This window comes from Equus caballus, chromosome 29 (assembly GCF_041296265.1).
Source record: "Equus caballus isolate H_3958 breed thoroughbred chromosome 29, TB-T2T, whole genome shotgun sequence".
NCBI classification, from domain to species: domain Eukaryota; kingdom Metazoa; phylum Chordata; class Mammalia; order Perissodactyla; family Equidae; genus Equus; species Equus caballus.
In genome coordinates, this window is record NC_091712.1 from 31,304,388 (window position 1) to 31,327,570 (window position 23,183).

General features: G+C 43.3%; 1 protein-coding gene across 4 annotated transcripts in view; it reads left to right on the forward strand.

Moving 5' to 3' along the window:
* Positions 1-11,107: 11,107 nt before the first annotated feature.
* Positions 11,108-23,183, forward strand: part of NMT2 (N-myristoyltransferase 2) — a 59,031-nt gene continuing 46,955 nt past the window's right edge. Inside the window, exon 1 of one of the 4 annotated variants that reach the window (XM_023632252.2) lies at positions 11,108-11,353. In XM_023632252.2, the coding sequence (XP_023488020.2) occupies positions 11,326-11,353 (28 nt within the window). In that variant the 5' untranslated portion in view covers positions 11,108-11,325. The remainder of the gene's footprint in view (positions 11,354-23,183) is intronic. The other 3 variants (XM_023632253.2, XM_023632251.2, XM_023632254.2) reach the window with 3 other exon arrangements.

A 23,183-nucleotide genomic window follows, 5' to 3' on the forward strand; every position in this document is an offset into this window, starting at 1 on the left:
TTTCTGTGAAAACATTCTCCGTGTCAGAGTATTTACAAATTCAGCCAGCCTATAACTCGCCACCAATTTTCATACTAAGGTTTACTTCATGCAGCACACATGAATCTTCCTTGGCTATTAATGCAAATAAGAACGTTCAAGATGCTGAGTCAATCTACAGTTTCTTCTCAAAAGAATGATACTGTTTTTGCCTGGAGTTACTACTTCCAAATAAATAAAATGATACATAGAGTCTTTTGGCTTCGTTTTTGTTTTTATAAAATAAGATGGTGTTATTTGTTCTTTCATCACTGCTTTCAATCATGCTCTTTCAAATCTCCCTTCCCCCACCCTTGGTGATATCTTGGGCAGATTCCAGAGCTTTCAGCACTTTAGGTATTAAAAAACTCACCCTCTGGTCACGTTCTGTTTAAATCTTCAATTTCCTGTTCAATGCCAAGCGCTCTCCCTCGCCCCCCACCGTTTCCCGAGGTTCGCAGGATCTCCCCACACCCTGGGGCTCCTCCGGAGTCCGGATGGTAGGGAAGAGAGATTAGGATAAAATGGTGTCACCTGTTTTATTTAATTGCTGCCCATATAATCTTCTCTTGGTTGTCGATGCTCGCCGTGTGGCAGGTGTCCAGATGTCGGTTCTCTCCAGGTGCTTTTGCACAAGCCTTTTGGACAGCCCGAAAGTTTCCTACCTAGCCGATTTCTAATCTCTTCCCCCAGCCCCTGCACCTGGTCATACACCCTGCCCTTCTTATTGCTGAGGTCCCTCTAGCTAGACAGCTGTCCTTTGGGGCAGGGTGCCAGCAAGTCAGCTCAAACCCAGCTATTGTTCCAGGTTTCTGCTTGAACGCTTGGGACGTGCACACAACTCTGATTGCTCCCGCAAGTTTTTCATTTCAAAATTAGCCAGGCAAGAAGGACTGGTCTCTATCTTCATGTCTGTTCCCAAACCTCCCAGGAAATATCGCTGGCTTTCACAAGAACTCTCTCACCAAGCTCTGCACCAATGGGAATGCCCGGGCGCGCCCATGCATTTCTGCATCTTAGTAAGCCCAGGGCAAGAGGGCAGCCTTCCCTTCTTGCAAGGAATCTCACTGGAGGTTCTCCGGAGCCTCACTCATTTGGCTTCAGGGGAGGGAAAGGGGTAGCTCACACCTTGAACACTGCACTCCAGTGGTCTTCTAACTCCCGCACTTCGGTTCGTATAAGAAGGAGGGGGTGGGACAGCATTGGCCACTGAATGTGCCCTGCCACCTCTTAGCTGGTCTCTTAGATACAGGGATTATCATCTCTTATTCTCAGTTTTGGGGCTGTAGCCTCACTTCTCAGACAAGATGAGATGTCCCTTTAACCTCCTGTCACTCAAAAAGTATTGCGGGTCATATCCTTGCACATATGTCTTTGTGAGCTTTTGAGAGTATGTCCATAGAGTAAATTTCCAGCAGGAGATTTTGTATTTTAATAGCTATTTCCAACTTTTTCCCCAGAAATTTTGCACCAACTGGTACTTCCACCTGTAGTGCAGGAGCGCATCTGCTTCCTTACATCCTCACCAGCACCGGTTACGTATTTCTCAACCTTTAAAAAAAACTTTATTGAGGAATAATTGACAAATATAATTCACAAGAGAGCAGAATGTTGTCTCCGCACTGCTGTTCTTCTCCGCCCAGGGAGAGATACCCTTTGATCAGAGTATGTGTGCAGAATCGGTTGACATGGATCTGTGACATCCTCTAAGCCCCTGGGCACCTTCCTGCCTCCATAACTGCTCATTCATGGAAACTTGTCCTGTGTCTTCATCAACTGACAATGTGCCAAGTCCCCAGGGCCCCCCACCTCCAACCAGCACCAGCAGTACCTGCAAGGGGACCCGTGTTTCTCCGTTCCAAGTGCATTTTTATTCCCTGGGGGGGTTTCTTTTTTCTTTTTTATTCAAGTCCCTGGAAAGGATCATTAGAATATATTTGAACTTCTAGCTAGTCAGACTAAGCACTATGATATTCGTTGTGTATTCAAGATTGAGAATCATAGAACTTGGGACACATTTTCTCTGTCACTGCCTTTGTTAGCAAATGCTGGCAGGAGAGATGATGAGGACACGGAAGACCACCCACACAGATAGGTGGACCCCAGTTCATAAACGTGAGGGCTCCAAATAGCACACTGGGCTGGTGGAGAGAGTGCTGCGCTGGGAGTCAGGATGCCAGAGTCTGGATCGGGTCTCACCAATGATGTGTCTGTGTTTATCTTAGGTGAGGGATGTAACTTTCCCCAAGCCTTGCATTGTCACCTATTAGGGGAAACCTTAATAACTTAATATAGTGACATAAGAGAGGAGCTATAAGAATAAAGCAAAAGGAGGGAAAGTGTTTTGAAAAAAGTGCACAATAATAATATAATTATTGTATATTAGCATATACACAATTTAATTATTGATAGAATAATTATAAATATAATTATTGCTATTATTGTATTGTTATACAATATTGTTTTGTGCCCATCTCAGCCTATCAATAACCAATGTTGTGGTTGGACAGGCCCTTTGAGGTTTTTATTATAATTGCAAGATGTCCTTCAGCAATAACCATCAGGAAACTTCAAAAAAATAAAGATTGAGTTCCGCCCAGGCAGCAGACAAAACTCTCTGTCTGCCATTAGCAGAGGGGCCACACTCAGCATTCACGGCTCTGGGAGAGGCCCGGAGAGAATCCCAGAGGGCGGGGCGATCCCCAGCTGCCGTTGCCCGCCCCGTGGGTCTAGGGATAGCCGGAGATCTCGGAGAGGACTGGGGCTGGGGGGAGTTCCAGAGACCCAGCTTCGTAGCCTAGGGGGAAACCCTACAGGCTCACAGCAGCCTTAGGGAAAGCCTCTGCACAGCACCAGTAGAAGGCACCCAGCCACCAGCCACAAGGCTGGAAGACCCCAGGGCAAAAGCAGCATAGCTAGGGGAACTAACCACAGACTGTAGAAGATGCCAATAGCTCTCCTACGACCCATAGAGGACAAGTGAGATTTTGTGGGTGCCGACAGCAACGGAGCGACAAATATAAGTGATCCCACCCCTGGCCGCTGGAAAAGCCCATAACACCGTTGCAGACCCCAAGGAGAGAGCACATCTAGGTGGGCTGCAACAGTAGGCACCAGCAGCCTGAAGCCCCCCTGTGACGGCCCCCACAGCAGAGGAGGGAATCCAAAGGGCCACTGTGGCTACGAGGAGGGGCCCAGGCCCAGTTAGCAACTGCGGACAGGGTTCCTGGTTGGTGCAGTATAAACAGCTGCTCCCCCACCGCAGCAGCTGAAACAAGTGAAAGGAGCAACTAAACTCTATCTCCATGCGGAGGCACAAATCAACAACATCAAGCAATATGAAAAAATACATTAAATCTCCAGAACAGAAAGAAAGTAACAAATACACAGAAAACAATCCCAAAGAAAATGAGATATATAACCTAAATGATGATGACTTCAAAACAGCCATCATTAAAATTCTCAATGAGTTAAGAGAGAGTTCTGACCGTCAACTCAACGAGTTCAGGAGCTATGTCACAAAAGAGTTTGATACGATAAAGAAGAACCAAACAGAAATATTGGAAATGAAGAACACAATAGAGGAGATTAAGAAAAATATAGATGCTCTGAACAGTAGGGCCAATAACATGGAGGAAAGAATTAGCAATTTGGAAGATGGCAATATAGAATTGCTGCAGGCAGAGGAGGAGAGAGAAGCAAGACTAAAAAGAAATGAAGAAACTCTCCGAGAATTATCAGACACAATTAGGAGATGCAACGTAAGGATTATAGGTATACCAGAGGGAGAAGAGAAGGAGAAAGGGGCAGAAAGCCTATTCAAAGAAATAATGGCTGAGAACTTCCCAAATCTGGTGAGGGAGATGGATCTTCAGGTGACAGAAGCCAATAGATCTCCAAACTTTATCAATGCAAGAAGACCAACTCCACGGCATATAGTAGTGAAGCTAGCAAAAGTCAACTACAAGGAGAAAATACTAAGGACAGCCAGGCAAAAGAAACTAACCTACAAAGGAACCCCCATCAGGCTATCAGCAGATTTCTCAGCAGAAACTTTACAGGCTAGAAGAGAGTGGAATGATATATTCAAAAATCTGAAGGACAAAAATCTACAGCCGAGAATTCTCTACCCAGCGAAAATATCCTTCAAATACGATGGAGAAATAAAAACTTTCGCAGATAGACAAAAATTAAGGGAGTTCATTGCCACAAAACCTCCTCTTCAGGAAATCCTCAGGAAAACCCTCATTCCTGAAAAATCCAAAAAAGGAAAGGGGCTACAAAACCAAGAGCAGAGGAGATAAGTAGAAGGACAACAACAGAGAGTAGCAGCTCTACATCAGAACAGATTAAACCATGGGACGAGAAACAAAGGAAACTGAAGAAAAGCGGAAAACAAGACACAAAATGGTAGTGGTAGGCCCCCACATCTCAATAATCACTCTAAATGTAAACGGATTGAACTCCCCAATCAAAAGACACAGAGTGGCAGGATGGATCAAAGAACAAGATCCAACAATATGCTGCCTCCAGGAAACACACCTCAGCCCCAAAGACAAACACAGACTCAGAGTGAAGGGATGGAGAACAATACTCCAAGCTAATAATGAACAAAAGAAAGCAGGTGTCGCTATACTAATATCAGACAAGGTAGATTTCAAAGCAAAACAGATAAAGAAAGATAAAGAGGGACAGTATATAATGATAAAAGGGACTCTCCACCAAGAAGACATAACACTTATAAATATATACGCACCCAACACAGGAGCACCAAAATTTGTAAAGCAACTCTTAATAGAACTAAAAGAAGACATCAACAACAATACAATAATAGTAGGGGACCTCAACACACCATTAACACCAATGGACAGAACATCCAGACAGAAAATCAACAAGGAAATAATAGAATTAAATGAAAAATTAGACCAGATGGACTTAATAGATATATATAGAACACTTCATCCAAAAACAGCAGGTTACACATTCTTCTCAAGTGCACATGGAACATTCTCAAGGATTGACCATATTTTGGGAACCAAAGCAAACATCAATAAATACAAGAGAGTTGAAATAATATCAAGCATCTTTTCTGATCATAATGCTATTAAACTAGAAATCAACTACAAGAAAAAAGCAGAGAAAGGTGCAAAAATGTGGAGACTAAACAACACACTTCTCAACAAACAATGGATCATTGAAGAAATTAAAGAAGAAATCAAATTTTATCTGGAGACTAATGAAAATGAGAACACGACATACCAAAACATTTGGGATGCAGCAAAAGCAGTCCTAAGAGGGAAATTCATCGCAATACAGGCCCACCTCACTAAACAAGAAAAAGCTCACATAAGCAACCTCAAACGACACCTAACAGAACTAGAAAAAGAAGAACAAACAAAGCCCAGAGTCAGTAGAAGGAGGGAAATAATAAAAATAAGAGCAGAAATAAACGATATTGAAACAAAAAAGACAATAGAAAGGATCAATGAAACAAAGAGTTGGTTCTTCGAAAGAATTAACAAAATTGACAAACCCCTAGCCAGACTCACCAAGAAAAGAAGAGAGAAATCGCAAATTAATAAAATTAGGAATGACAGAGGAGAAATCACAACAGATACCAATGAAATACAAGAGATCATAAGAGAATACTATGAAAAACTATATGCCAACAAATTGAACAACCTGGAAGAAATGGACAAATTCCTAGACTCCTACAATCTCCCCAAACTGAATCAGGAAGAAATGGAGAATCTGAATAGGCCGATCACAAGTAAGGAAATAGAAACAGTAATCAAAAACCTCCCCAAAAATAAGAGTCCAGGACCAGACGGCTTCTCTGGAGAATTCTACCAAACATTCAAAGAAGACTTAATACCTATTCTCCTCAAACTGTTCCAGAAAATTGAGAAAGATGGAGAACTCCCTAACACATTCTATGAAGCCAACATCACCCTGATCCCCAAACCTGACAAGGACAACACAAAGAAGCAGAACTACAGGCCGATATCACTGATGAACATAGATGCAAAAATCCTCAACAAAATTTTGGCAAACTGATTACAGCAATACAGCAAAAAGATTATACACCATGATCAAGTGGGATTTATACCAGGGACACAGGGATGGTTCAACATCCGCAAGTCAATCAATGTGATACACTACATCAACAAAATGAAAAACAAAAACCACATGATCATCTCAATAGATGCAGAGAAAGCATTCGACAAGATCCAACACCCATTTATGATAAAAACCCTCAGTAAAATGGGTATAGAAGGAAAGTACCTCAACGTAATAAAAGCCATATATGATAGACCCACAGCCAACATCATACTCAATGGACAAAAACTGAAAGCCATCCCTCTGAGGACAGGAACAAGACAAGGGTGCCCACTTTCACCACTCCTATTCAACATAGTACTGGAGGTGCTGGCCAGAGCAATTCGGCAGGAAAAAGAAATAAAAGGAATCCAAATAGGTAACGAAGAAGTAAAACTCTCGTTGTTTGCAGACGACATGATCTTATATATAGAAAACCCCAAAGAATCCACAGAAAAACTATTAGAAATAATCAACAACTACAGCAAAGTAGCAGGGTATAAAATTAACGTGCATAAATCAGTAGCATTTCTATACACTAACAATGAACTAACAGAAAAAGAACTCAAGAACTCAATCCCATTCACAATCACAACGAAAAGAATAAAATACCTTGGGATAAACTTAACCAAGGAAGTGAAGGATCTATACAATGAAAACTACAAGACTTTCTTGAAAGAAATTGACGATGACATAAAGAGATGGAAAGACATTCCTTGCACATGGATTGGAAGAATAAACATAATTAAAATGTCCATACTACCTAAAGCAATATACAGATTCAATGCTATCCCAATCAGAATCCCAAGAACATTCTTCACAGATATTGAACAAACAATCCTAAAATTCATATGGGGCAACAAAAGACCGCGAATTGCTAAAGCAATCCTGAGCAAGAAAAACAAAGCCGGCGGAATCACAATCCCAGATTTCAAAACATACTACAAAGCTACAGTGATCAAAACAGCATGGTACTGGTACAAAAACAGGTCCACAGATCAATGGAACAGAACTGAAAGCCCAGAGATAAAACCACACATCTATGGACAGCTAATCTTCGACAAAGGAGCAGAGGGCCTACAATGGAGAAAAGAAAGTCTCTTCAACAAATGGTGTTGGGAAAACTGGACAGCCACATGCAAAAGATTGAAAATTGACCAGTCTTTTTCACCACACACCAAAATAAACTCAAAATGGATCAAAGACCTAAAGATTAGGCCTGAGACAATAAGTCTTTTGGAAGAGAATATAGGCAGTACACTCTTTGACATCAGTTTCAAAAGAATCTTTTCAGACACTGTAACTCCTCAGTTGAGGGAAACAATAGAAAGAATAAACAAATGGGACTTCATCAGACTAAAGAGCTTCTTCAAGGCAAGGGAAAACAGGATTGAAACAAAAAAACAGCTCACTAATTGGGAAAAAATATTCACAAGCCACTTATCCGACAAAGGGTTAATCTCCATAATATACAAAGAACTCACACGGCTTAACAGCAAAAAAACAAACAACCCGATCAAAAAATGGGCAGAGGACATGAACAGACATTTCTCAAAAGAAGATATGAATATGGCCAATAGACACATGAAAAGATGTTCATCATCGCTAATCATCAGGGAACTGCAAATCAAAACTACACTAAGATATCACCTTACACCCGTTAGATTGGCAAAAACATCCAAAACCAAGAGTGACAAATGTTGGAGAGGTTGTGGAGAAAGAGGAACCCTCATACACTGTTGGTGGGAATGCAAACTGGTACAACCACTATGGAAAACAGTATGGAGATTTCTCAAAAAGTTAAAAATAGAAATACCCTATGACCCAGCCATCCCATTACTGGGTATCTATCCTAAGAACCTGATATCAGAAATCTCAAGAGTCCGTTGCACCCCTATGTTCATCGCAGCATTATTTACAATAGCCAAGATGTGGAACCACCCTACATGCCCAGAAACTGATGATTGGATAAAGAAGATGTGGTATATACACACAATGGAATACTACTCAGCCATAAAAAAAGACAAAATTGGCCCATTCACAACAACGTGGATGGACCTCGAGGGTATTATGTTAAGCGAAATAAGCCAGTCAGACAAAGATGAACTCTATATGACTCCACTCATAGGTGGAATTTACTATATTGATATGGAGATCTGATCGGTGGTTACCAGGGAAAAGGGGGGGTGGGGGGAGGGCACAGAGGGGGAAGTGGTGTACCCACAACATGACTAACAAAAATGTACAACTGAAATCTCACAAGGTTGTAATCTATCATAACATTAATAAAAAAAAAAAAAAACCAAAAAAATAAAAAAATAAAGATTGGTTACTTACAGGACCTGGAAATTACACGGCACACCTGGGGCCACACAGCAAGGTTGCAGGGGCGAGGGCGGCAGAGGTAGGGGTTTAGCACAGGCCTGCGGCTCTGCTTTTATTGGAGTCACGACTGGGGGGCCAAGGGTTTGGGGCTCACTCTTTATTGGTTAACTTAAAACACAAGAATGGGAATTTAAAGTGCAGAAAGAGAAAAAAAGCAATTGCTAAGTGAAATAAGCCAGTCACAAGAAGCCTGTATGATTCTATGAAGTTCCTAGAGGAGTGACATTCATAGGTTCAGAAAATAGGATGGTGGTTGCTGGGGGGCTGGAGAGAGGGGGAAGTCGGGAGTTAGTGTTTAATGGGTACAGTTTCAGTTTTGCCAGATAAAAAAAGCTCTGGAGATTGCTTGCACAACAATGTGAATGTACTTAACACTTGTGAACTGTACTTAGAAATGGTTCAGATGGTAAATTTTGTCTTATGTGTATTTTACCATAATTTTTAAAAAATTTTTCCTTCTACTCTCCAAAGTCCCCCAGTACATAGTTGTGTATTCTAGTTGTGGGTCCTTCTAGTTGTGGCATGTGGAATGCCGCCTGACCACCACCCCACCAGCAGTGGTATGCCCGTGCCCAGGATCCAAACGGGTGAAACGCCAGGCTGCCGAAGCAGAGCGTGCAAACGTAACCACTTGGCCACGGGGCCGGCCCCACCATAATTTCTCAGAAAGCAAAAAAGTTATAATAATTTAAATCAAACAAGACCAATAATACAACTAAGGTCTTACGTCTGTAATAGGAGATGAGTCAGAGATAGGAAATTCCCAGAGGCCTCTTTGAACATACTGGTAGCCACTCTACAGTACTTTCTGCCCCCAAATAAATCTTGGATCTGAGATTCGAGAAGACACCACTTGGTTCCAACTCCCCAAATGCTGGGATCAAACCAGGGAAAAAAGCAAACATTTTTAGAAACATAGTGAGTCTCTATACATGACAAAAGGCTTTAGGAGTCTCCGGGGTCATCTGCGAACTTGATCCCCCTTCCAACAATTAATGATGACAAACATTTGTGTTATGTAATACCCCACTGCAGTCTTGAACAGACGTCTGGGCAACTTCGTTCCATTCTGGGGAACAGATGTTCCCTGTTTGTCATCATTTTCTTGTGTTTAACTGGCTTTTGAAGCCCTCATTTTATTTCTCCAGGATTATTTGTTTTCTTATTCTTTTTTGAGAGGACCTTAGTCAAAGCTTCTTGAAAATTCAAATAAACATATGCCTGCTGAGTTTCCTTTGCTTTGTGTTTTAAAAATCTTTCAGAGAACTCTTTCAATAGGTTATGGTGACTGGTCGGATAGACTTGCTTCTGGTCATCCAACCAGGTTATTTACCCAACTCTTCATGTTCGTAGGGATGAATTTCAAGAAACTCACTCATCTCTATCTGCCTTTATCCTAAAGTCTGAAGCCAGAAGCCACACATGACTTTCTGCCTCGGAAAGTCATTGCGAGTTTGAAAGTATTGTAATTCCTTCGTGTTTTGGCCCCACTTTGCACTTCTTACAGGAACTTAGCTGGCTCAACATCAGTCAGTGATAAAGGCTGGTGAACTTTGAAATCGTTCCGCAATTTTTGTCTTCAGATACTTCGATCTCATTGCATTTTAAGGGCACAAAACCCCACAAAATGCTCCCAAAACGTTCTGCAAAAATAGGACCCACACCAACAATTTTAGGTGGATTTTTCAAGTCTCATGTTCCTCATTGAGCAGTTTCTGATAGCTATCCTTCTGCTACCTTTGTAAAACTTTCCCAGGACCTGGCGGGACCTTTGAACACCACCCGTTACAGGACAGCAAAGGAAGTGCTGTTGTGCACAGGCTGCGGCAGCCGATAAGAGCCTGAACCTGCCTGCCTTTTATTTGGCAATCCATAGAGTGCCTCCTTCCCCTCCTCCATTCACCGGAAGACACGGGATTCCAGCCTGCAAGGCCACCCGGCTGCTGGAGGTCCAGGTCACGACTTTCACTTGCGGAAGCTGGAGTGGCCTACCAGACCCTGTGAAACCCCCCAGCATCGTGGACAACGCCCCCATCTCCCTCAAGATGGTTGTTCTAGTCTGAGCCGACTGTCTGTGGTGTCCATCGAAAACTGGGGCAGCTCCAGCGTCTTTCTGTCAAGAGTTTTGGGGCCGCGAGTCCGGTTGGCAGGGGGAGATGGGAAGGCTGGAAATACTCTGTTTTGACTTTGACTTTGATTTCATCGTGTACTGGAAAGATAGAGATACGTGAAATGGAATTTTTCAAAAGTGTACATATGTGTGTTTGTGTGTGTGGGAGGCTTCTGGAAAAGAAATCTCTGCACTGGTTGAAAGCGCTTCCTAACATGTAAGGATGTAAAATCGCGTGGTCTGTGTTCCCAAACTGAAGACTCGGGATTCGGAGCCCGCACGTTGTGGCATTCAGAGCAGAGCCCACGGCCGAGGCGCAGGGCAGGCTGCGGGGTCCAGGGCTCGGCCCCCGCGCTCTGCTGCGGCTCGAGACCACCCCCCATTGCCACCCGCACCCCCAGCCCCCGGCGATCGCGAACGCGCGGCCGCCTCCCGGTCCCAGTCCCCGTCCCCGCCCCGATCGCGGTGGGCGGGCCCAGGCCGGGCCGGGTGGGCGGGCGGCGCGGCGCCCGGGGCTCCGGGCTCGGAGGAGACGGCGGGCGGCACTAGAGGGAGCTGCTCGCGCCGCCGCCGCCGCCTCCCGGCCCCACGCCCGGCCCCGAGCGCCGCCTCCCGGGTCCGCGCCGCCGCGATGGCGGAGGACAGCGAGTCTGCGGCCAGCCAGCAGAGCCTGGAGCTGGACGACCAGGACACGTGCGGGATAGACGGGGACAATGAGGAGGAGACGGAGCACGCCAAAGGGTAGGCGCGCGGGCGCCACAGGGCGCGACAGGGTGCGGGGACCGCGCGCATCTCGGGCTCCACTCGGACCCGGGTCAGGGGGCGCGGGCTGGTGGCCCCCGCGTGGGGTTCGCTCGGCCCCGAGACCGTGGGGAGGTCCAGGTCGCGCGGCTCGCGGACGGAGCGGCGTGGTGCGGTGCAGCGAGGCCCTGGGGTGGGCGGGGAGGCGCGGGGACTGGCGACGCCGCTGTCACCTGCCGCGGGGCCGCCCGCCCGGCCCCGGCCCGCGTGTGACTCAGGGGGCCGAGCGGGGGCGCGGCGCCCTTCCCTTTGTGGCGGCTGCGGTGGTGGGAAGTCGTCCTCCTCGCCGCTCCTTGTCATCCTCTCCTTAAGTCCTTCCAGACTCCCACCCCTCCCCCAACCTCCGCCGCCACCAGAAAAAAAGAAGAGCTGATGGTGGGGGGTGGTTTGAGATCTGTCCGTCCTGGTTTCGGTGCTGCTGGCCCGGACCTGCGGAAAGTTGTGCTTCCCGGGCCGCGGCCCCCACCCCGCCCCGCGCCAGCTGGGCAGGGGGCGCCCAGGGGCTCCCCGGCCGGCCGTTCCCGAGGACGCGCAGTGTTGCCACCGCCGACTGTGACTGCAGAGCTCTCTAGGGCAGATTCGATCCCCTGAATTTAGGCTCAGTCGTGGGGGGCAGCTCCAGCAGACCTGTCCAGATCCTGCTTGCAAAGCTGGTGTTTCGTCTCCAAAGCCGAATGCACCATGCGTTTTAACATCTGATCCGGTTTCTGACTCCTTTCACTGGCTCCCTGTCTCCCCCGCACACTTGATTTGCTCTCCCGTTGGAGAAAAGATTGCTTCCGGTTAAGGGTGGTATTGAAGTTCTGTTTTTAGAGGCGAGGGGGTCATTTTAAATAAAGACGGGTGTTTACATTATGTTTTCACCCGGTCGGATTCCAGCTATGCGCTGGCGCTGTGCACTTAATGCTGCCCCTTAGAAGTGAGATTTTGCAAACCATGGTGATGGATGAAGTGGGTCAGCTTAAAAACATGATAGGGAGGCCTTAGTCACAGAGGGCTTATTTATTCAGTTCATGGAGAGGATTCTTTAAATGATTGATGATTTAAAGTGTAAAGCGTTTGCATTCTATTTAACGTCTGTTTGAAGCTTTAAGAAAGGAACTTTTATTGCACTTTAACGTGTTATAAAATATTAAAAGAGATCAAGAAAAAAGCTGACTAGATGTATCTCCCATTTGCGAGTTGCTTCTTTTATTTTTGCAGTGAATATGTACTTCGGTGGCAGCTGCAAGCACTGAATGTTATAATTCAAGTCTGGAATATTTTTTTAAAAGAGAGGAAAGGAAATTCTACAGAAATCGGAGCCTGAGTTCTGTTTATGCAGTGATAAAAACTTGCCTATGATAGGTAGCTAAATATAGATATGTTTTTGAAACAATAGCACCAGTGCCAGAAATGAGCCCAGATGCAAATGTGATGGATTACCCAGATAACTTCAACATCTGTCCATTATCTTTCTGGCGAGACCCTGCACTTCTCTCTTCACTGTAATTTCTGTTGATTGTTCTTCGTTCTTTTGAAGATCTGGTTAGTACTTCTTTGCTTACACAGTCAAGAATGTCCATGGTACAAAGAATTAGTCATCTCTGGGCCGGTTGATCGGGGCCTGTCCCCAGGAGTCTCGCTGTAGGCTGTGTGAAGTTCCAAGATTGGCAAAGGCATCTTCTTCCCCTCTTCAGAGGTCTTCGGTTTCATGCCTCTGCACGTTAATTATATGTTAGCACGGTTACTCAACATTTAGAGAAGCCCAGTGGACTGAAATGTTTTAACCAAGAGCAGAAACATGATAACAGCTTCTGGTGGGAAGAGCCTGATATAATGGATTTCCTGTAGTCTATCAAAATGTAAGGAGATCAGTAAAAATGCAAGTTGCTGCCATTGTTGGATGGCGTTTTTTTGGATTCGAATTGAGATGATGTGTGCCAAATGGGGGGAGTGTGTTTCCTTTGGCTTGTGTACTGATGGGGTGGCTCAGTAGAAACCTAGATTTCTTCTCATAAGTGGCTCAAGTTTATAAATGTTAAAATTTGAAAGACTCTTCTTTTCTATGCCCGGCTTCTTCATTCTCCACTAATTTAAATTGAATGACGAATAATGAGCCTTTGGAGAATGAGAAGGTAAATGCTTTACCTTTTGAAGGTGAATTATCACTTTGAGGCCACTAGGTATCGATCAGTGCACACAGCAATAATTTACTAAATATACCCTTGTGGGCTGAAAGAATTAATTTACCCCTACAGTTGAGTCTAATGTATTTACTAGTTGTTTTAGACCTGTTAAATTAAAACCAGAGCCTTGGATAGAAAGAAAATACCAAATTAGCTTATTTCCCCCCACAATGTAAGTATTACTCTATATGCTTTTCTTTCATTTTCATAGAATTTCCTTTATGGACTTGGTATTTCATTTTGTGGATAATACCAAAAGACCGTGAATGAAATATTTATGTTCAATTAAAAGCAGTGGCTTAAGTATTATAAAATACTTGCAGCTCACTATCTTTATATCTTATTTTTCATAGCAGATGTGCTCTTTATTTAGCTTTTTGGTCCACCGAAGTATGAAAGTGGAATACCACTGTAAAAATTTCATAAATTCCAAAAAAACATCAAGGAGGGGAGGGATTGTCCGTTTTAATCAGTGAAACTGTATTTAAAGAAGTGTAGTTTTATTATCTTCAAACAATATGGAGCAATTAGAACTAGACTAATAGAGGATTACCCAGAAATATTCTTTAAATAACTTGTTTTAACACCTGATTTACAATTGGGGGAAGTAAGTCGATATTTGTAAAAAGCTTGAACCATCTGGAAAACTTCAAGCAAACTAAAAGTTCTAAGACAGTCTTGTTGATACTGTTATATTCTTGGCAAAGACTTTCTACCTAGATAAAAATTAACTTCAACTATCTTCTTATCCTTGCCCCATTGAGGTGCATCTTCTCCGTTTGTGAAATACCTGGGAGAGTGGTCATAGCTCTTATTCAGTCTACCACCCCACCTTAAGCATAGTTACTGTCCAGTGTTGGAAACAGGGTCACACAGCTGGCCCCGAATAAAATTACCCTTCAAATTGGCAACAAAATCAGTTTCTCTCCTTGCTTTACCAGCTCTGACTTTCAGAATGTGTATTTCCTAGACAAATTGACGTTATTCGTCTCCTTTCCGCTAAGAAAACTTTATCCTCAGTATTCACTGTGGTGGAATAGGAGGCAGCTACCAAGAATATTTATATAGGGAATAAAATAAGCATATATGAATATGCTTTTGTTGGCAGATAAATGACTGAATTATTCCCTGGGGTAGACATGAAGTAGTTTTAATATTTGAGGGTTATTCCCAGACATTTTTAATAAATTTTTTTCTTAGAAAAATTAAAGATCTGGTATTTGGCAAAAATTAAAACTTTGGAATTCTTTTAACAAGGAACAGAACCTCTCTTCTCCCACCCCCAATTTAGGAAAAAAACTGAAGTTATTTTCTGTGCAGTATGTTATTATTTTTGACTTTGAGTATTGTTGAGATTGGCTCTGGGAACTTCTTAGTCAACTGTGTGGAATCAGTGGGAAGATGCAAAAAATCGCCATAACTCTCAATAGATTTTTCTTGTCATGGAAAATTTAAGGGATAATTCAAAGCTGCCCTTTCTGAAACTTGATCTCTTATCAACTATATAAATCTCCGCGTAATGGTGTGTCAACAGCTTGTGCCCAAGGAAGCTTCTCAATTCGAGAAATACAGTTTGAAATTATCAAATGTCTGCTCAGACTTGCTTCTGAGATGGTGATATCACCCTTGGGCCCAGAACAAACTTTTTCCAGACCTTAGCTAAACTATAGAAAAGTTGTAAGTACAGGACACTGACGGTGCCATCTTGAAATTGTTGATTAACACAAGAAGTACATAGTAAATAGATACGAGTTAAAGTCAGTTGGTTACCTCAGGGATTGGAACCAAGTTCCGTACCAAGTTCAAGAAGGACGTTGGTTGATTGGTTTGTTATCCCATTTGAAAATATGTTAATGCTTTTTACTCGTTATAAGAGTAAAATATGCTTATTAAAAATTCAAACAATAAAGTGTATAGAGAGTGAAAGATCCTTGGTCATCTTATTTCTTAGAGATACCACCACTGACAGTTCAGTCGAGTTGTGTGTGTGTGTGTGTATGTGTGTGTGTGTGTATCTGACATAAATAGGGTCATCTGTTACATAGACTCATTTATTACCTTGTATTTTTCACTATTAGTGTCATCTGGTACAACTTTCTGCCATGAGGGAAAGGTCCAATACGGAGGTCATTAGCCACTGGAAGTGTGGCTGGCGTGACTAAAGAATTGAATTGTAAATTTTATTTACTTTTAATTAATTTAAATTTAAATAGCCCGGTGTCGGTCGTGGCTGTTGTATTGGATGGCACACGTCATATCCTGCCTTTGAATTTTATAAGCTTTCGTGGTACTCAGAATATTTCCTTATTCTTTCCTTGTTTTTTGCAGAATATGTCAAGTTTTCATTCTTCCTTTTTTTTTTTTTTCCTAGTAGTTTAGAAGCTCTATATCCTTTTTTATTCTTCTGGGAATTATCTTTAAGTTTTGAATAAACATGGTTTTCTCTGTATTTCTCTATCAATGTCAAAACTTAACCATTGTCCAAAATAGTCTACTGCCAAACAAGATAAAATGTGTCGGATGTTTTGACTTCTTCCTTTACATTTCCTAGGTTTCGTTGAAATAATCTGGAATTTTAATTCCATGTGGCTTCTTTTATTTTTGCCCTTGTTAAAACTTTTTTTCTTAACTATTACATTATATTCAAATCCATAGTATCACAAACTTCTTAGACTTTGCTTTTCTCACACTTTACTGTTTTTATTACTTACCACTGTTCCTTATAAACTCCACGCTCTCCTTTCTTCTTTGAGTACTTTCTCTTTTAATTTTTTTTTCTTTTTTGGTGAGGAAGATTGGCCCTGAGCTAACATCTGTTGCCAATCTTCCTCTTTTTGCTTAAGGAAGATTGTCACTGAGCTAACATCTGTGCCAGTCTTCCTCTATTTTATGTGGGATGCTGCCAGTGTGGCTTGACGAGAGGTGCTAGGTCTGCGCCAGGGTTACAAACCTGCGAACCCTGGGCTGCCGAAGTGGAGCATGCAAACTTTACTACAACCTTGGGCTGGCCCCCTAATTTTTTTCAGTTGAGCATGTGGATGATATATTTTCTTAATTCTTGTATGTCTGAAGCTGTCTTCCTTTTGCCCTCACGCACAAACCATAGTCTGGATGTGCATGTAATTCTATGATAATTATTTTCCTTCAAACTCTATAAACAATGTTTTATTTCTTCCAGCAATTTAGTGGTCAGATGTTGTTTCACTGCCAGTCTGCTTCTCTTTCTTTTATAGGTAACCAGATTCTTTTTCTTTATTTTGACTTGTTTCCAGTCTAGAAGCCTATAGGATTTTTCTCCCTGTCTTTTTATAATCCAAGGGTTTCCACATCCTTTACCTTCTAAAATCACTGTTTTCTTTAATATCTAAACACAACAGCCCAAGCTCATACACACTGATGGGGTTTCTTGGAGACTGAGGTTTTCATGGTGCTCCAGTGTGTCCATGCTGCCGCCAGCTCCCCCATCACTAGCTCCTAACGCATTGGGTCCTTTAGCGTCTCTCCTTAGATGTCTGACACTGGGTGGAATACAGTTAGCTGTCTTTCCTCTCTCTGATCATTGCGTAGGGCCGAAAACAACTTCAAATTCAACGTCACACGTCACTGTTCAAAGGGATTTACCACAGTACACGCCCTCCATAAGCCTCAGCTGCCCACATCGTTCTTGGGAGTCCCCTCTCCCTCTGAGAGTGGTCACGTCATTGTCCCACCCCTGCCTCTTCTCCAAATTCAAGGTCCAGCTCCAATGTCCTTTTCTTTCATGAGGCCTCCTGTGGTCATTATAACCGAGAGTGATAACCCCTGTCAAAGACCTGTGGCCCTTACTGAACGTATCCTTCATGTGGCGCCTTTCCAGCAGTCGCCCCCACTCCCCATCTCCCCTCTCATCTTCTCAGGCAGACCTTTGTTGACCGTGAAGGAAGCTGTGGCTCAGAGAGATAAGTGGCTTGTCTAGAGTCACGTGACTGGCAAGTGGGGAACGGAGTTCTTTGTGTCTGTTGTTCAACGTGTCTTTGTAACGTCTTCTACAGACTGGCTCAAATAAAAGAAGGTTTTATTTTAAACATACAGTAGATTCTCTCAAAATAAAGTATGGCTGAGCTTTATTAGCCTTGGGGACCAGAAGGCCAGGAGCGCAAAGTCTGTCTCTCTATTCCTTCCTCTCTTCTCTCTCTGTCAGTCAACTACTAACTGCCTGGAGAATCTGTTTCTTAGTTCAGATTCTCCAGAGAGGATCTCACTGGCTTCTGGCCAGCGAGCCTGGTCCAGTCAGCTGGGGCAGAGGGTGGGAAGGTAGAACGGGAAGATTGTCATGGTGTACAACGTGGCCACCCAGGGCCCCACCTTTAGTGCGGTCTGTGGTTGAAGCAGTTTTCAGAGGAGATGGTGAACAAGGTTGGTACCTCCAGACATGTCTACAGAACATGGACATGTGTCTGCCTGTCTACCCACAGGTGGACTGAGCACAGAGACAGCACTTGCGGTCTCCGACCCTTGCAACATCTGGTACATTGCACACGTTGGTGGTTTAATAAAGATTTGTTGAGTGGATTCCAGTGGTTCTTAATCTCCATTGACAAATTAACTTCTAATTTAAAAAATTTTCCGGTGTACATTAGGAATAGGTGAAAGATTTTCTTTTTTTAATTGTAATTGAAAGAGTTTGGATTATAGAATCTTTAGTTGCGTTCTCTGCCGTCTAGGACCCAACATGGTAGAATAATAGTTAATTTTCTGAAGGCCACTGAGACTTATCCAAGTTTAAGTAACTTGCCCAGGCCACATCTCAGATTCGGACTTAGGTCTTGGGCCTCTCGCTGTCCGACTCTAAACTCTTGCCTTTGGATTAAATTGTATGATCTCATTGACCATAGATAAATTAAAAAGAGTAATTTGTTTGATAATGTTTCAAGCTTATCTCCGTGTAAGTCATAGATCACCAACTTCAGTGCCTCTGGGGCCAAAATTCACCAGTGTCCTGGGCATGTAACGTACAGCATGGGGACTCTAGTTAATAATAGTATATTGTATATTTGAAAGTTGCTAAGAGAGTAGATCTTAGATATTCTCATCACAAGAAAAGAAATTTGTAACTATGGGTGGTGATGGACGATACCAAGCCTTACTGTGGTGATCATTTCACAGTATATACATGTATCAAATAATGATGTTGTATACCTGAAACTAATACAATGTTATATGTCAATTATATCTCAATTGAGAAAAAGAAATACAGTGGGAATTGGCATTTAAGTATTTAAGAAATTTTCAGTTTGATGTTGCTGCTATTAGTAAAAGTTTATATTTCCAAAATATTTTTCCTTCTGCCTTCCTTGTGCGTCTTCTATTGTTCTTTCATACATTGAGAATGGATGGGACGACCCAAAATTGACTTGCTATGTACTATGAAATCTGGAAGAGGATTTGTGTTCTGTTAGGCTCAGCAGCCCTGAAATAATTGAATAGCCATATTTTTTAAAAAATATGTTTTTCCCAGTCTCTGACTCTTCCTTGCTTAATCATCATATTCTTTGATACATGTTAAAGAAAGTAAATAAATCCATACATTGCCTTGTTTAAAAAAATAATGCAATTTGATTATAGAGAACCCTTTCGAGTTTTGCTCGAGGAAGATTAGCCCTGAGCTGACATCTGTGCCAGTCTTCCTCTATTTTGTATGTGGGACGCCACCACAGCTTGGCTGATGAGTGGCATATGTCTCTGAACTCAGTATGGGTCTGAGCTGGTGAACCTGGGCCACTGAAGTGGAGCACGCAGAACTTTAACCGCTCAGCCACAGGGCGGCCCCTTAAAGGACTTCTTTTAATTGTAGCATCAATATAATTTGCAATAAGAGTCTTTTCTTTTATGTTTCTTTCTTAGCCGTCTCATCTCCTTTCTGGTTCAAGTTCTATAGCTGCCCCACTGTAGCCTCAATCATATCAGCATCCTTTCCCTGTGCCCCTGCCCTGCCCTCCCCCCAAGCACTGCCGTGGTTCAGGCCTCCAGAGTCACTTTCCTGTAAGAAGCAGAAGGGGCGCAGGAACCTGGTACTGAGCATCTCTGGATGAGAAGGCTGCTGGAGGAATCCACTGCAGCGTGCTGGTACTTCGGCTCCACAGCCCTGCTACTTAGCACTTGAGGCCAGTAGTGCTTTCTCTCTGCCTCAGTCACCAGGTGGGGGTCGAAAACTGAGCTGGGATTTCAACTAAACAGCTTCTGTTTTGTTAGCACATTGTGCTTCTATTACTGCCTTAAACACGCACACACACACCTAGGAAACACGGGCTCCTTTATTCCCACGGCCGTGTTCACTGAGTGTTTCAAGTTCATATAGTACTTTCCTGGAGAAAGATGGCGACTCAGTTAATATGATAATTTCCCGAAGTTTCTTCTCTTTTTTTTGGAGTGAAGGGGTACTTGTTCTTCACTACCTTTTGGGTATTTATTAACATTTTAAAGATTTTATTTTTTTCCTTTTTCTCCCCAAAGCCCCCCCGGTACATAGTTGTATATTCTTCATTGTGGGTCCTTCTAGTTGTGGCATGTGGGACGCTGCCTCAGCGTGGTTTGATGAGCAGTGCCATGTCCGGGCCCGGGATTCGAACCAACGAAACACTGGGCCGCCTGCAGCAGAACGCGTGAACTTAACCACTCGGCCTCGGGGCCAGCCCCTTATTAACATTTTAAAGAAACGGAACAGAAAACTAGTGGAAGCAGAGTTCTTTTTTGTTTTTCCAAGTGAAGTCTTTAAAAAAATTCTTTTTTCTGCAAACTAGTGCAGCCACTATGGAAAACAGTATGGAGATTCCTCAAAAAATTAAAAATAGAACTACCATACGATCCAGCCATCCCACTACTGGGTATTTATCTAAAGAACTTGAAGTCAACAATCCCAAAAGTCCTATGCACCCCAATGTTTATTGCAGCACTGTTTACAATAGCCAAGACGTGGAAGCAACCTAAGTGTCCAGCAACAGACGGATGGATAAAGAAGATGTGGTACATATATACAATGGAATACTACTCAGCTGCAAAACAGAACAAAATCATTCCATTTGCAATAACATGGATGGACCTTGAGAGAATTATGTTAAGTGAAATAAACCAGCGAGAGAAAGATAATCTGTGTATGACTCCACTCATAATGAGGAATTTAAAATTATGGACTAAGAACAGTTTAGTGGATACCAGGGGAAAGGTGGGGTGGGGGGTGGGCACAAAGGGTGAAGTGGTGCACCTACAACATGACTGACAAACATTAATGTACAATTGAAATTTCACAAGATTGTAACCTATCAATAACTCAATAAAAAAAAAAATTCTTTTTTCTTCTCTGTCTTTCCTCCTGTTCTCCTCCCCCCCAAAAAAGAAAAATAAATTAAAAGTTTAAAAACTAAAAAATTCTTTTTGCAAAAGCACTTCATTTTTAATGTAGAACATTAGAATGTATCATCAAGCAAAAAGACAATGCTGTGCTATATTCACAAATACATTTTCCTATTCGTATATATTTATCAGAATGCAAGTATACTTTTCCTGTTGTCCTGGAAATTCCTGTTTGTCATTCGATATGCCAGGAGCATCTTTCCAGGGCATTGCACAGCCCTCCCCTGAGTCCTGTGAGATGGCTGGCCAGTCCAGTGCACGGCTCCGTGTCTGGCACCATGATCTAGTCCCCTCTTGTTGGGCCCTGGGTCGAGGCTGCTAGTGGGCTCCTTCTGCCAAAGCCACACTGTTTTTCCTTGACACTCAAGTGTCTTCCTCCTCCCTCCCACTGCCGGGGTGACCATGTGATGGGAAGTCACCTGGGACCACAGCAACCCAGCAGACACCCTGGGGATGGCCGAGAACAAGGCAGAGGGAGGCTGGCCCATCTTCTTCCAGCAGAACTCGCATGCAGGCAGCTGAGATGGCCATGAGAGAGAGGTGAGCTCCTGTGTTGACGCTGCCGTTACTTTGGGCCTCTATCCCGCAAGCTCAACCTGTACGCTAACTAATAGAACACCTGTGTGGTAGCTTTGGCTGTGTAGACATTGCTGTTTTTTAATTATTATTTTTTGAATAGGTGGTGTGAGCATATGGTACAAAATTCAAAAGGCACCCAAGGGTATCCAGTGAAAAGTAAGTCTCATTCTCCCAACACTGAGTTTCGCTCCCCAGAAACAGCTACTGTTGCCCGTCCTTGGCGTTGTCTTCCAGTGGTGTTCCAGACACATATACAGATGCGTGTGTGTGCACGGGCATGCTTGTGCTGGGTACATGCATTCAGCACAAATGGTAGTGAAGCTGGGTACCTGAGGGTTACTGTAAATATTCAATAAGATTACCTTGTTAGGAAAAGAAGTTAATCTCGTCACTTTGCTGTTTTCTTGTTTAACCTGAGGGGTAACTCAAGGGTCTCACAGATTTGTGAGCTTGTTTTACAGAAGAAAGAGAATGCCTTCAAGGATCACCAGATAACCAGCCCCCAGCTGCTGTTGCTGCCCAGAAGTCAGATTGCCCCGGGCTTATGGGGAATGACCCCTTTGTGTCTCCAAAATTCCTCCTGCCAAGCCCCTTAGCTCTATAAACCCCCTGCTTGCTTCTCTTGTTAAGGTGGATTTGGGAGAACCCATGCTCCCACCTTCCCGTCTTGGCCACTTTGAATAAACCTTTCTCTATCTCCAAGCAGATGTCTCAGTGTTTGGCTTACTGTCCAGGTGTATCTTGGGAATCATTATATATATCAAAACACAAAGACCAGCCTCATTTGTTAAAGGCTGTATGTCACATTGTTGAATGGATGTACCATTATTCACTTAATCTGTCCTCTGTTAGTAGATCATGAGGTTGTTTCCAATCTTTTGTGCTAATAAACAGTGCTGAAATTAATATCCTTGTATACATATTACTTCTCCAGAATATTTCTTAATGAATATTTAAAAATCCTTCTTAGCTAACAAGTTTTAGAGAATCAGTGTGGTGTGTGAAAATGGGTATTAAACCAGGGATCAAGAAACTTCCATCACTAACCCTCAGTTTGATTTTGGAATAGTCGGTTAACCTCTCGGGATGTGTGTCTTCATCAGGAAATTGAAGAGTTTGGCTCTCGAAGTCTTATGATTTAGCAAGGATGCACTTTGTCCTGGGCCCTGTCCCTACCCTCAGGGATAATGGAGCATAGACCTTGTGCCTCAGGCGCCCGGCAGGCCCCAGTGCATTCCTTGGATTAATTTTTTGCTGTCCCCAGCCCAAGGGGAAGGGGATAGGAGAAATTTTGGCAAAAGAGTAACCCCAGTCCTGGCTCCTCTCCTGGCTTATCCCAACTGTAAGCTGTTCCTTCTAGGTTCCACCAGGTGTTCCTTTTCTTTCAGACAGTTTCTCTGAGCTCGGGGGTGTTTCTGTGCTTTTAAAAATGTCCCTTTCTCTTTCCTCTACCATCCCAAAGTGGACCGTGTCCTTTAGCTCCCTTCTGGATTTAGGAGGTCCTACCCTTTTGTGTTTGAGAATTCTAGGTTCACCTTGGTGGTTTCCGGTGACAAGTGCCCCAGCACAGCCTCACCTTGGCCCGTGCTGGCCTTGACTCTGTCCCTTGCAGTCCTGTTTTCTCTCTCTTTTGC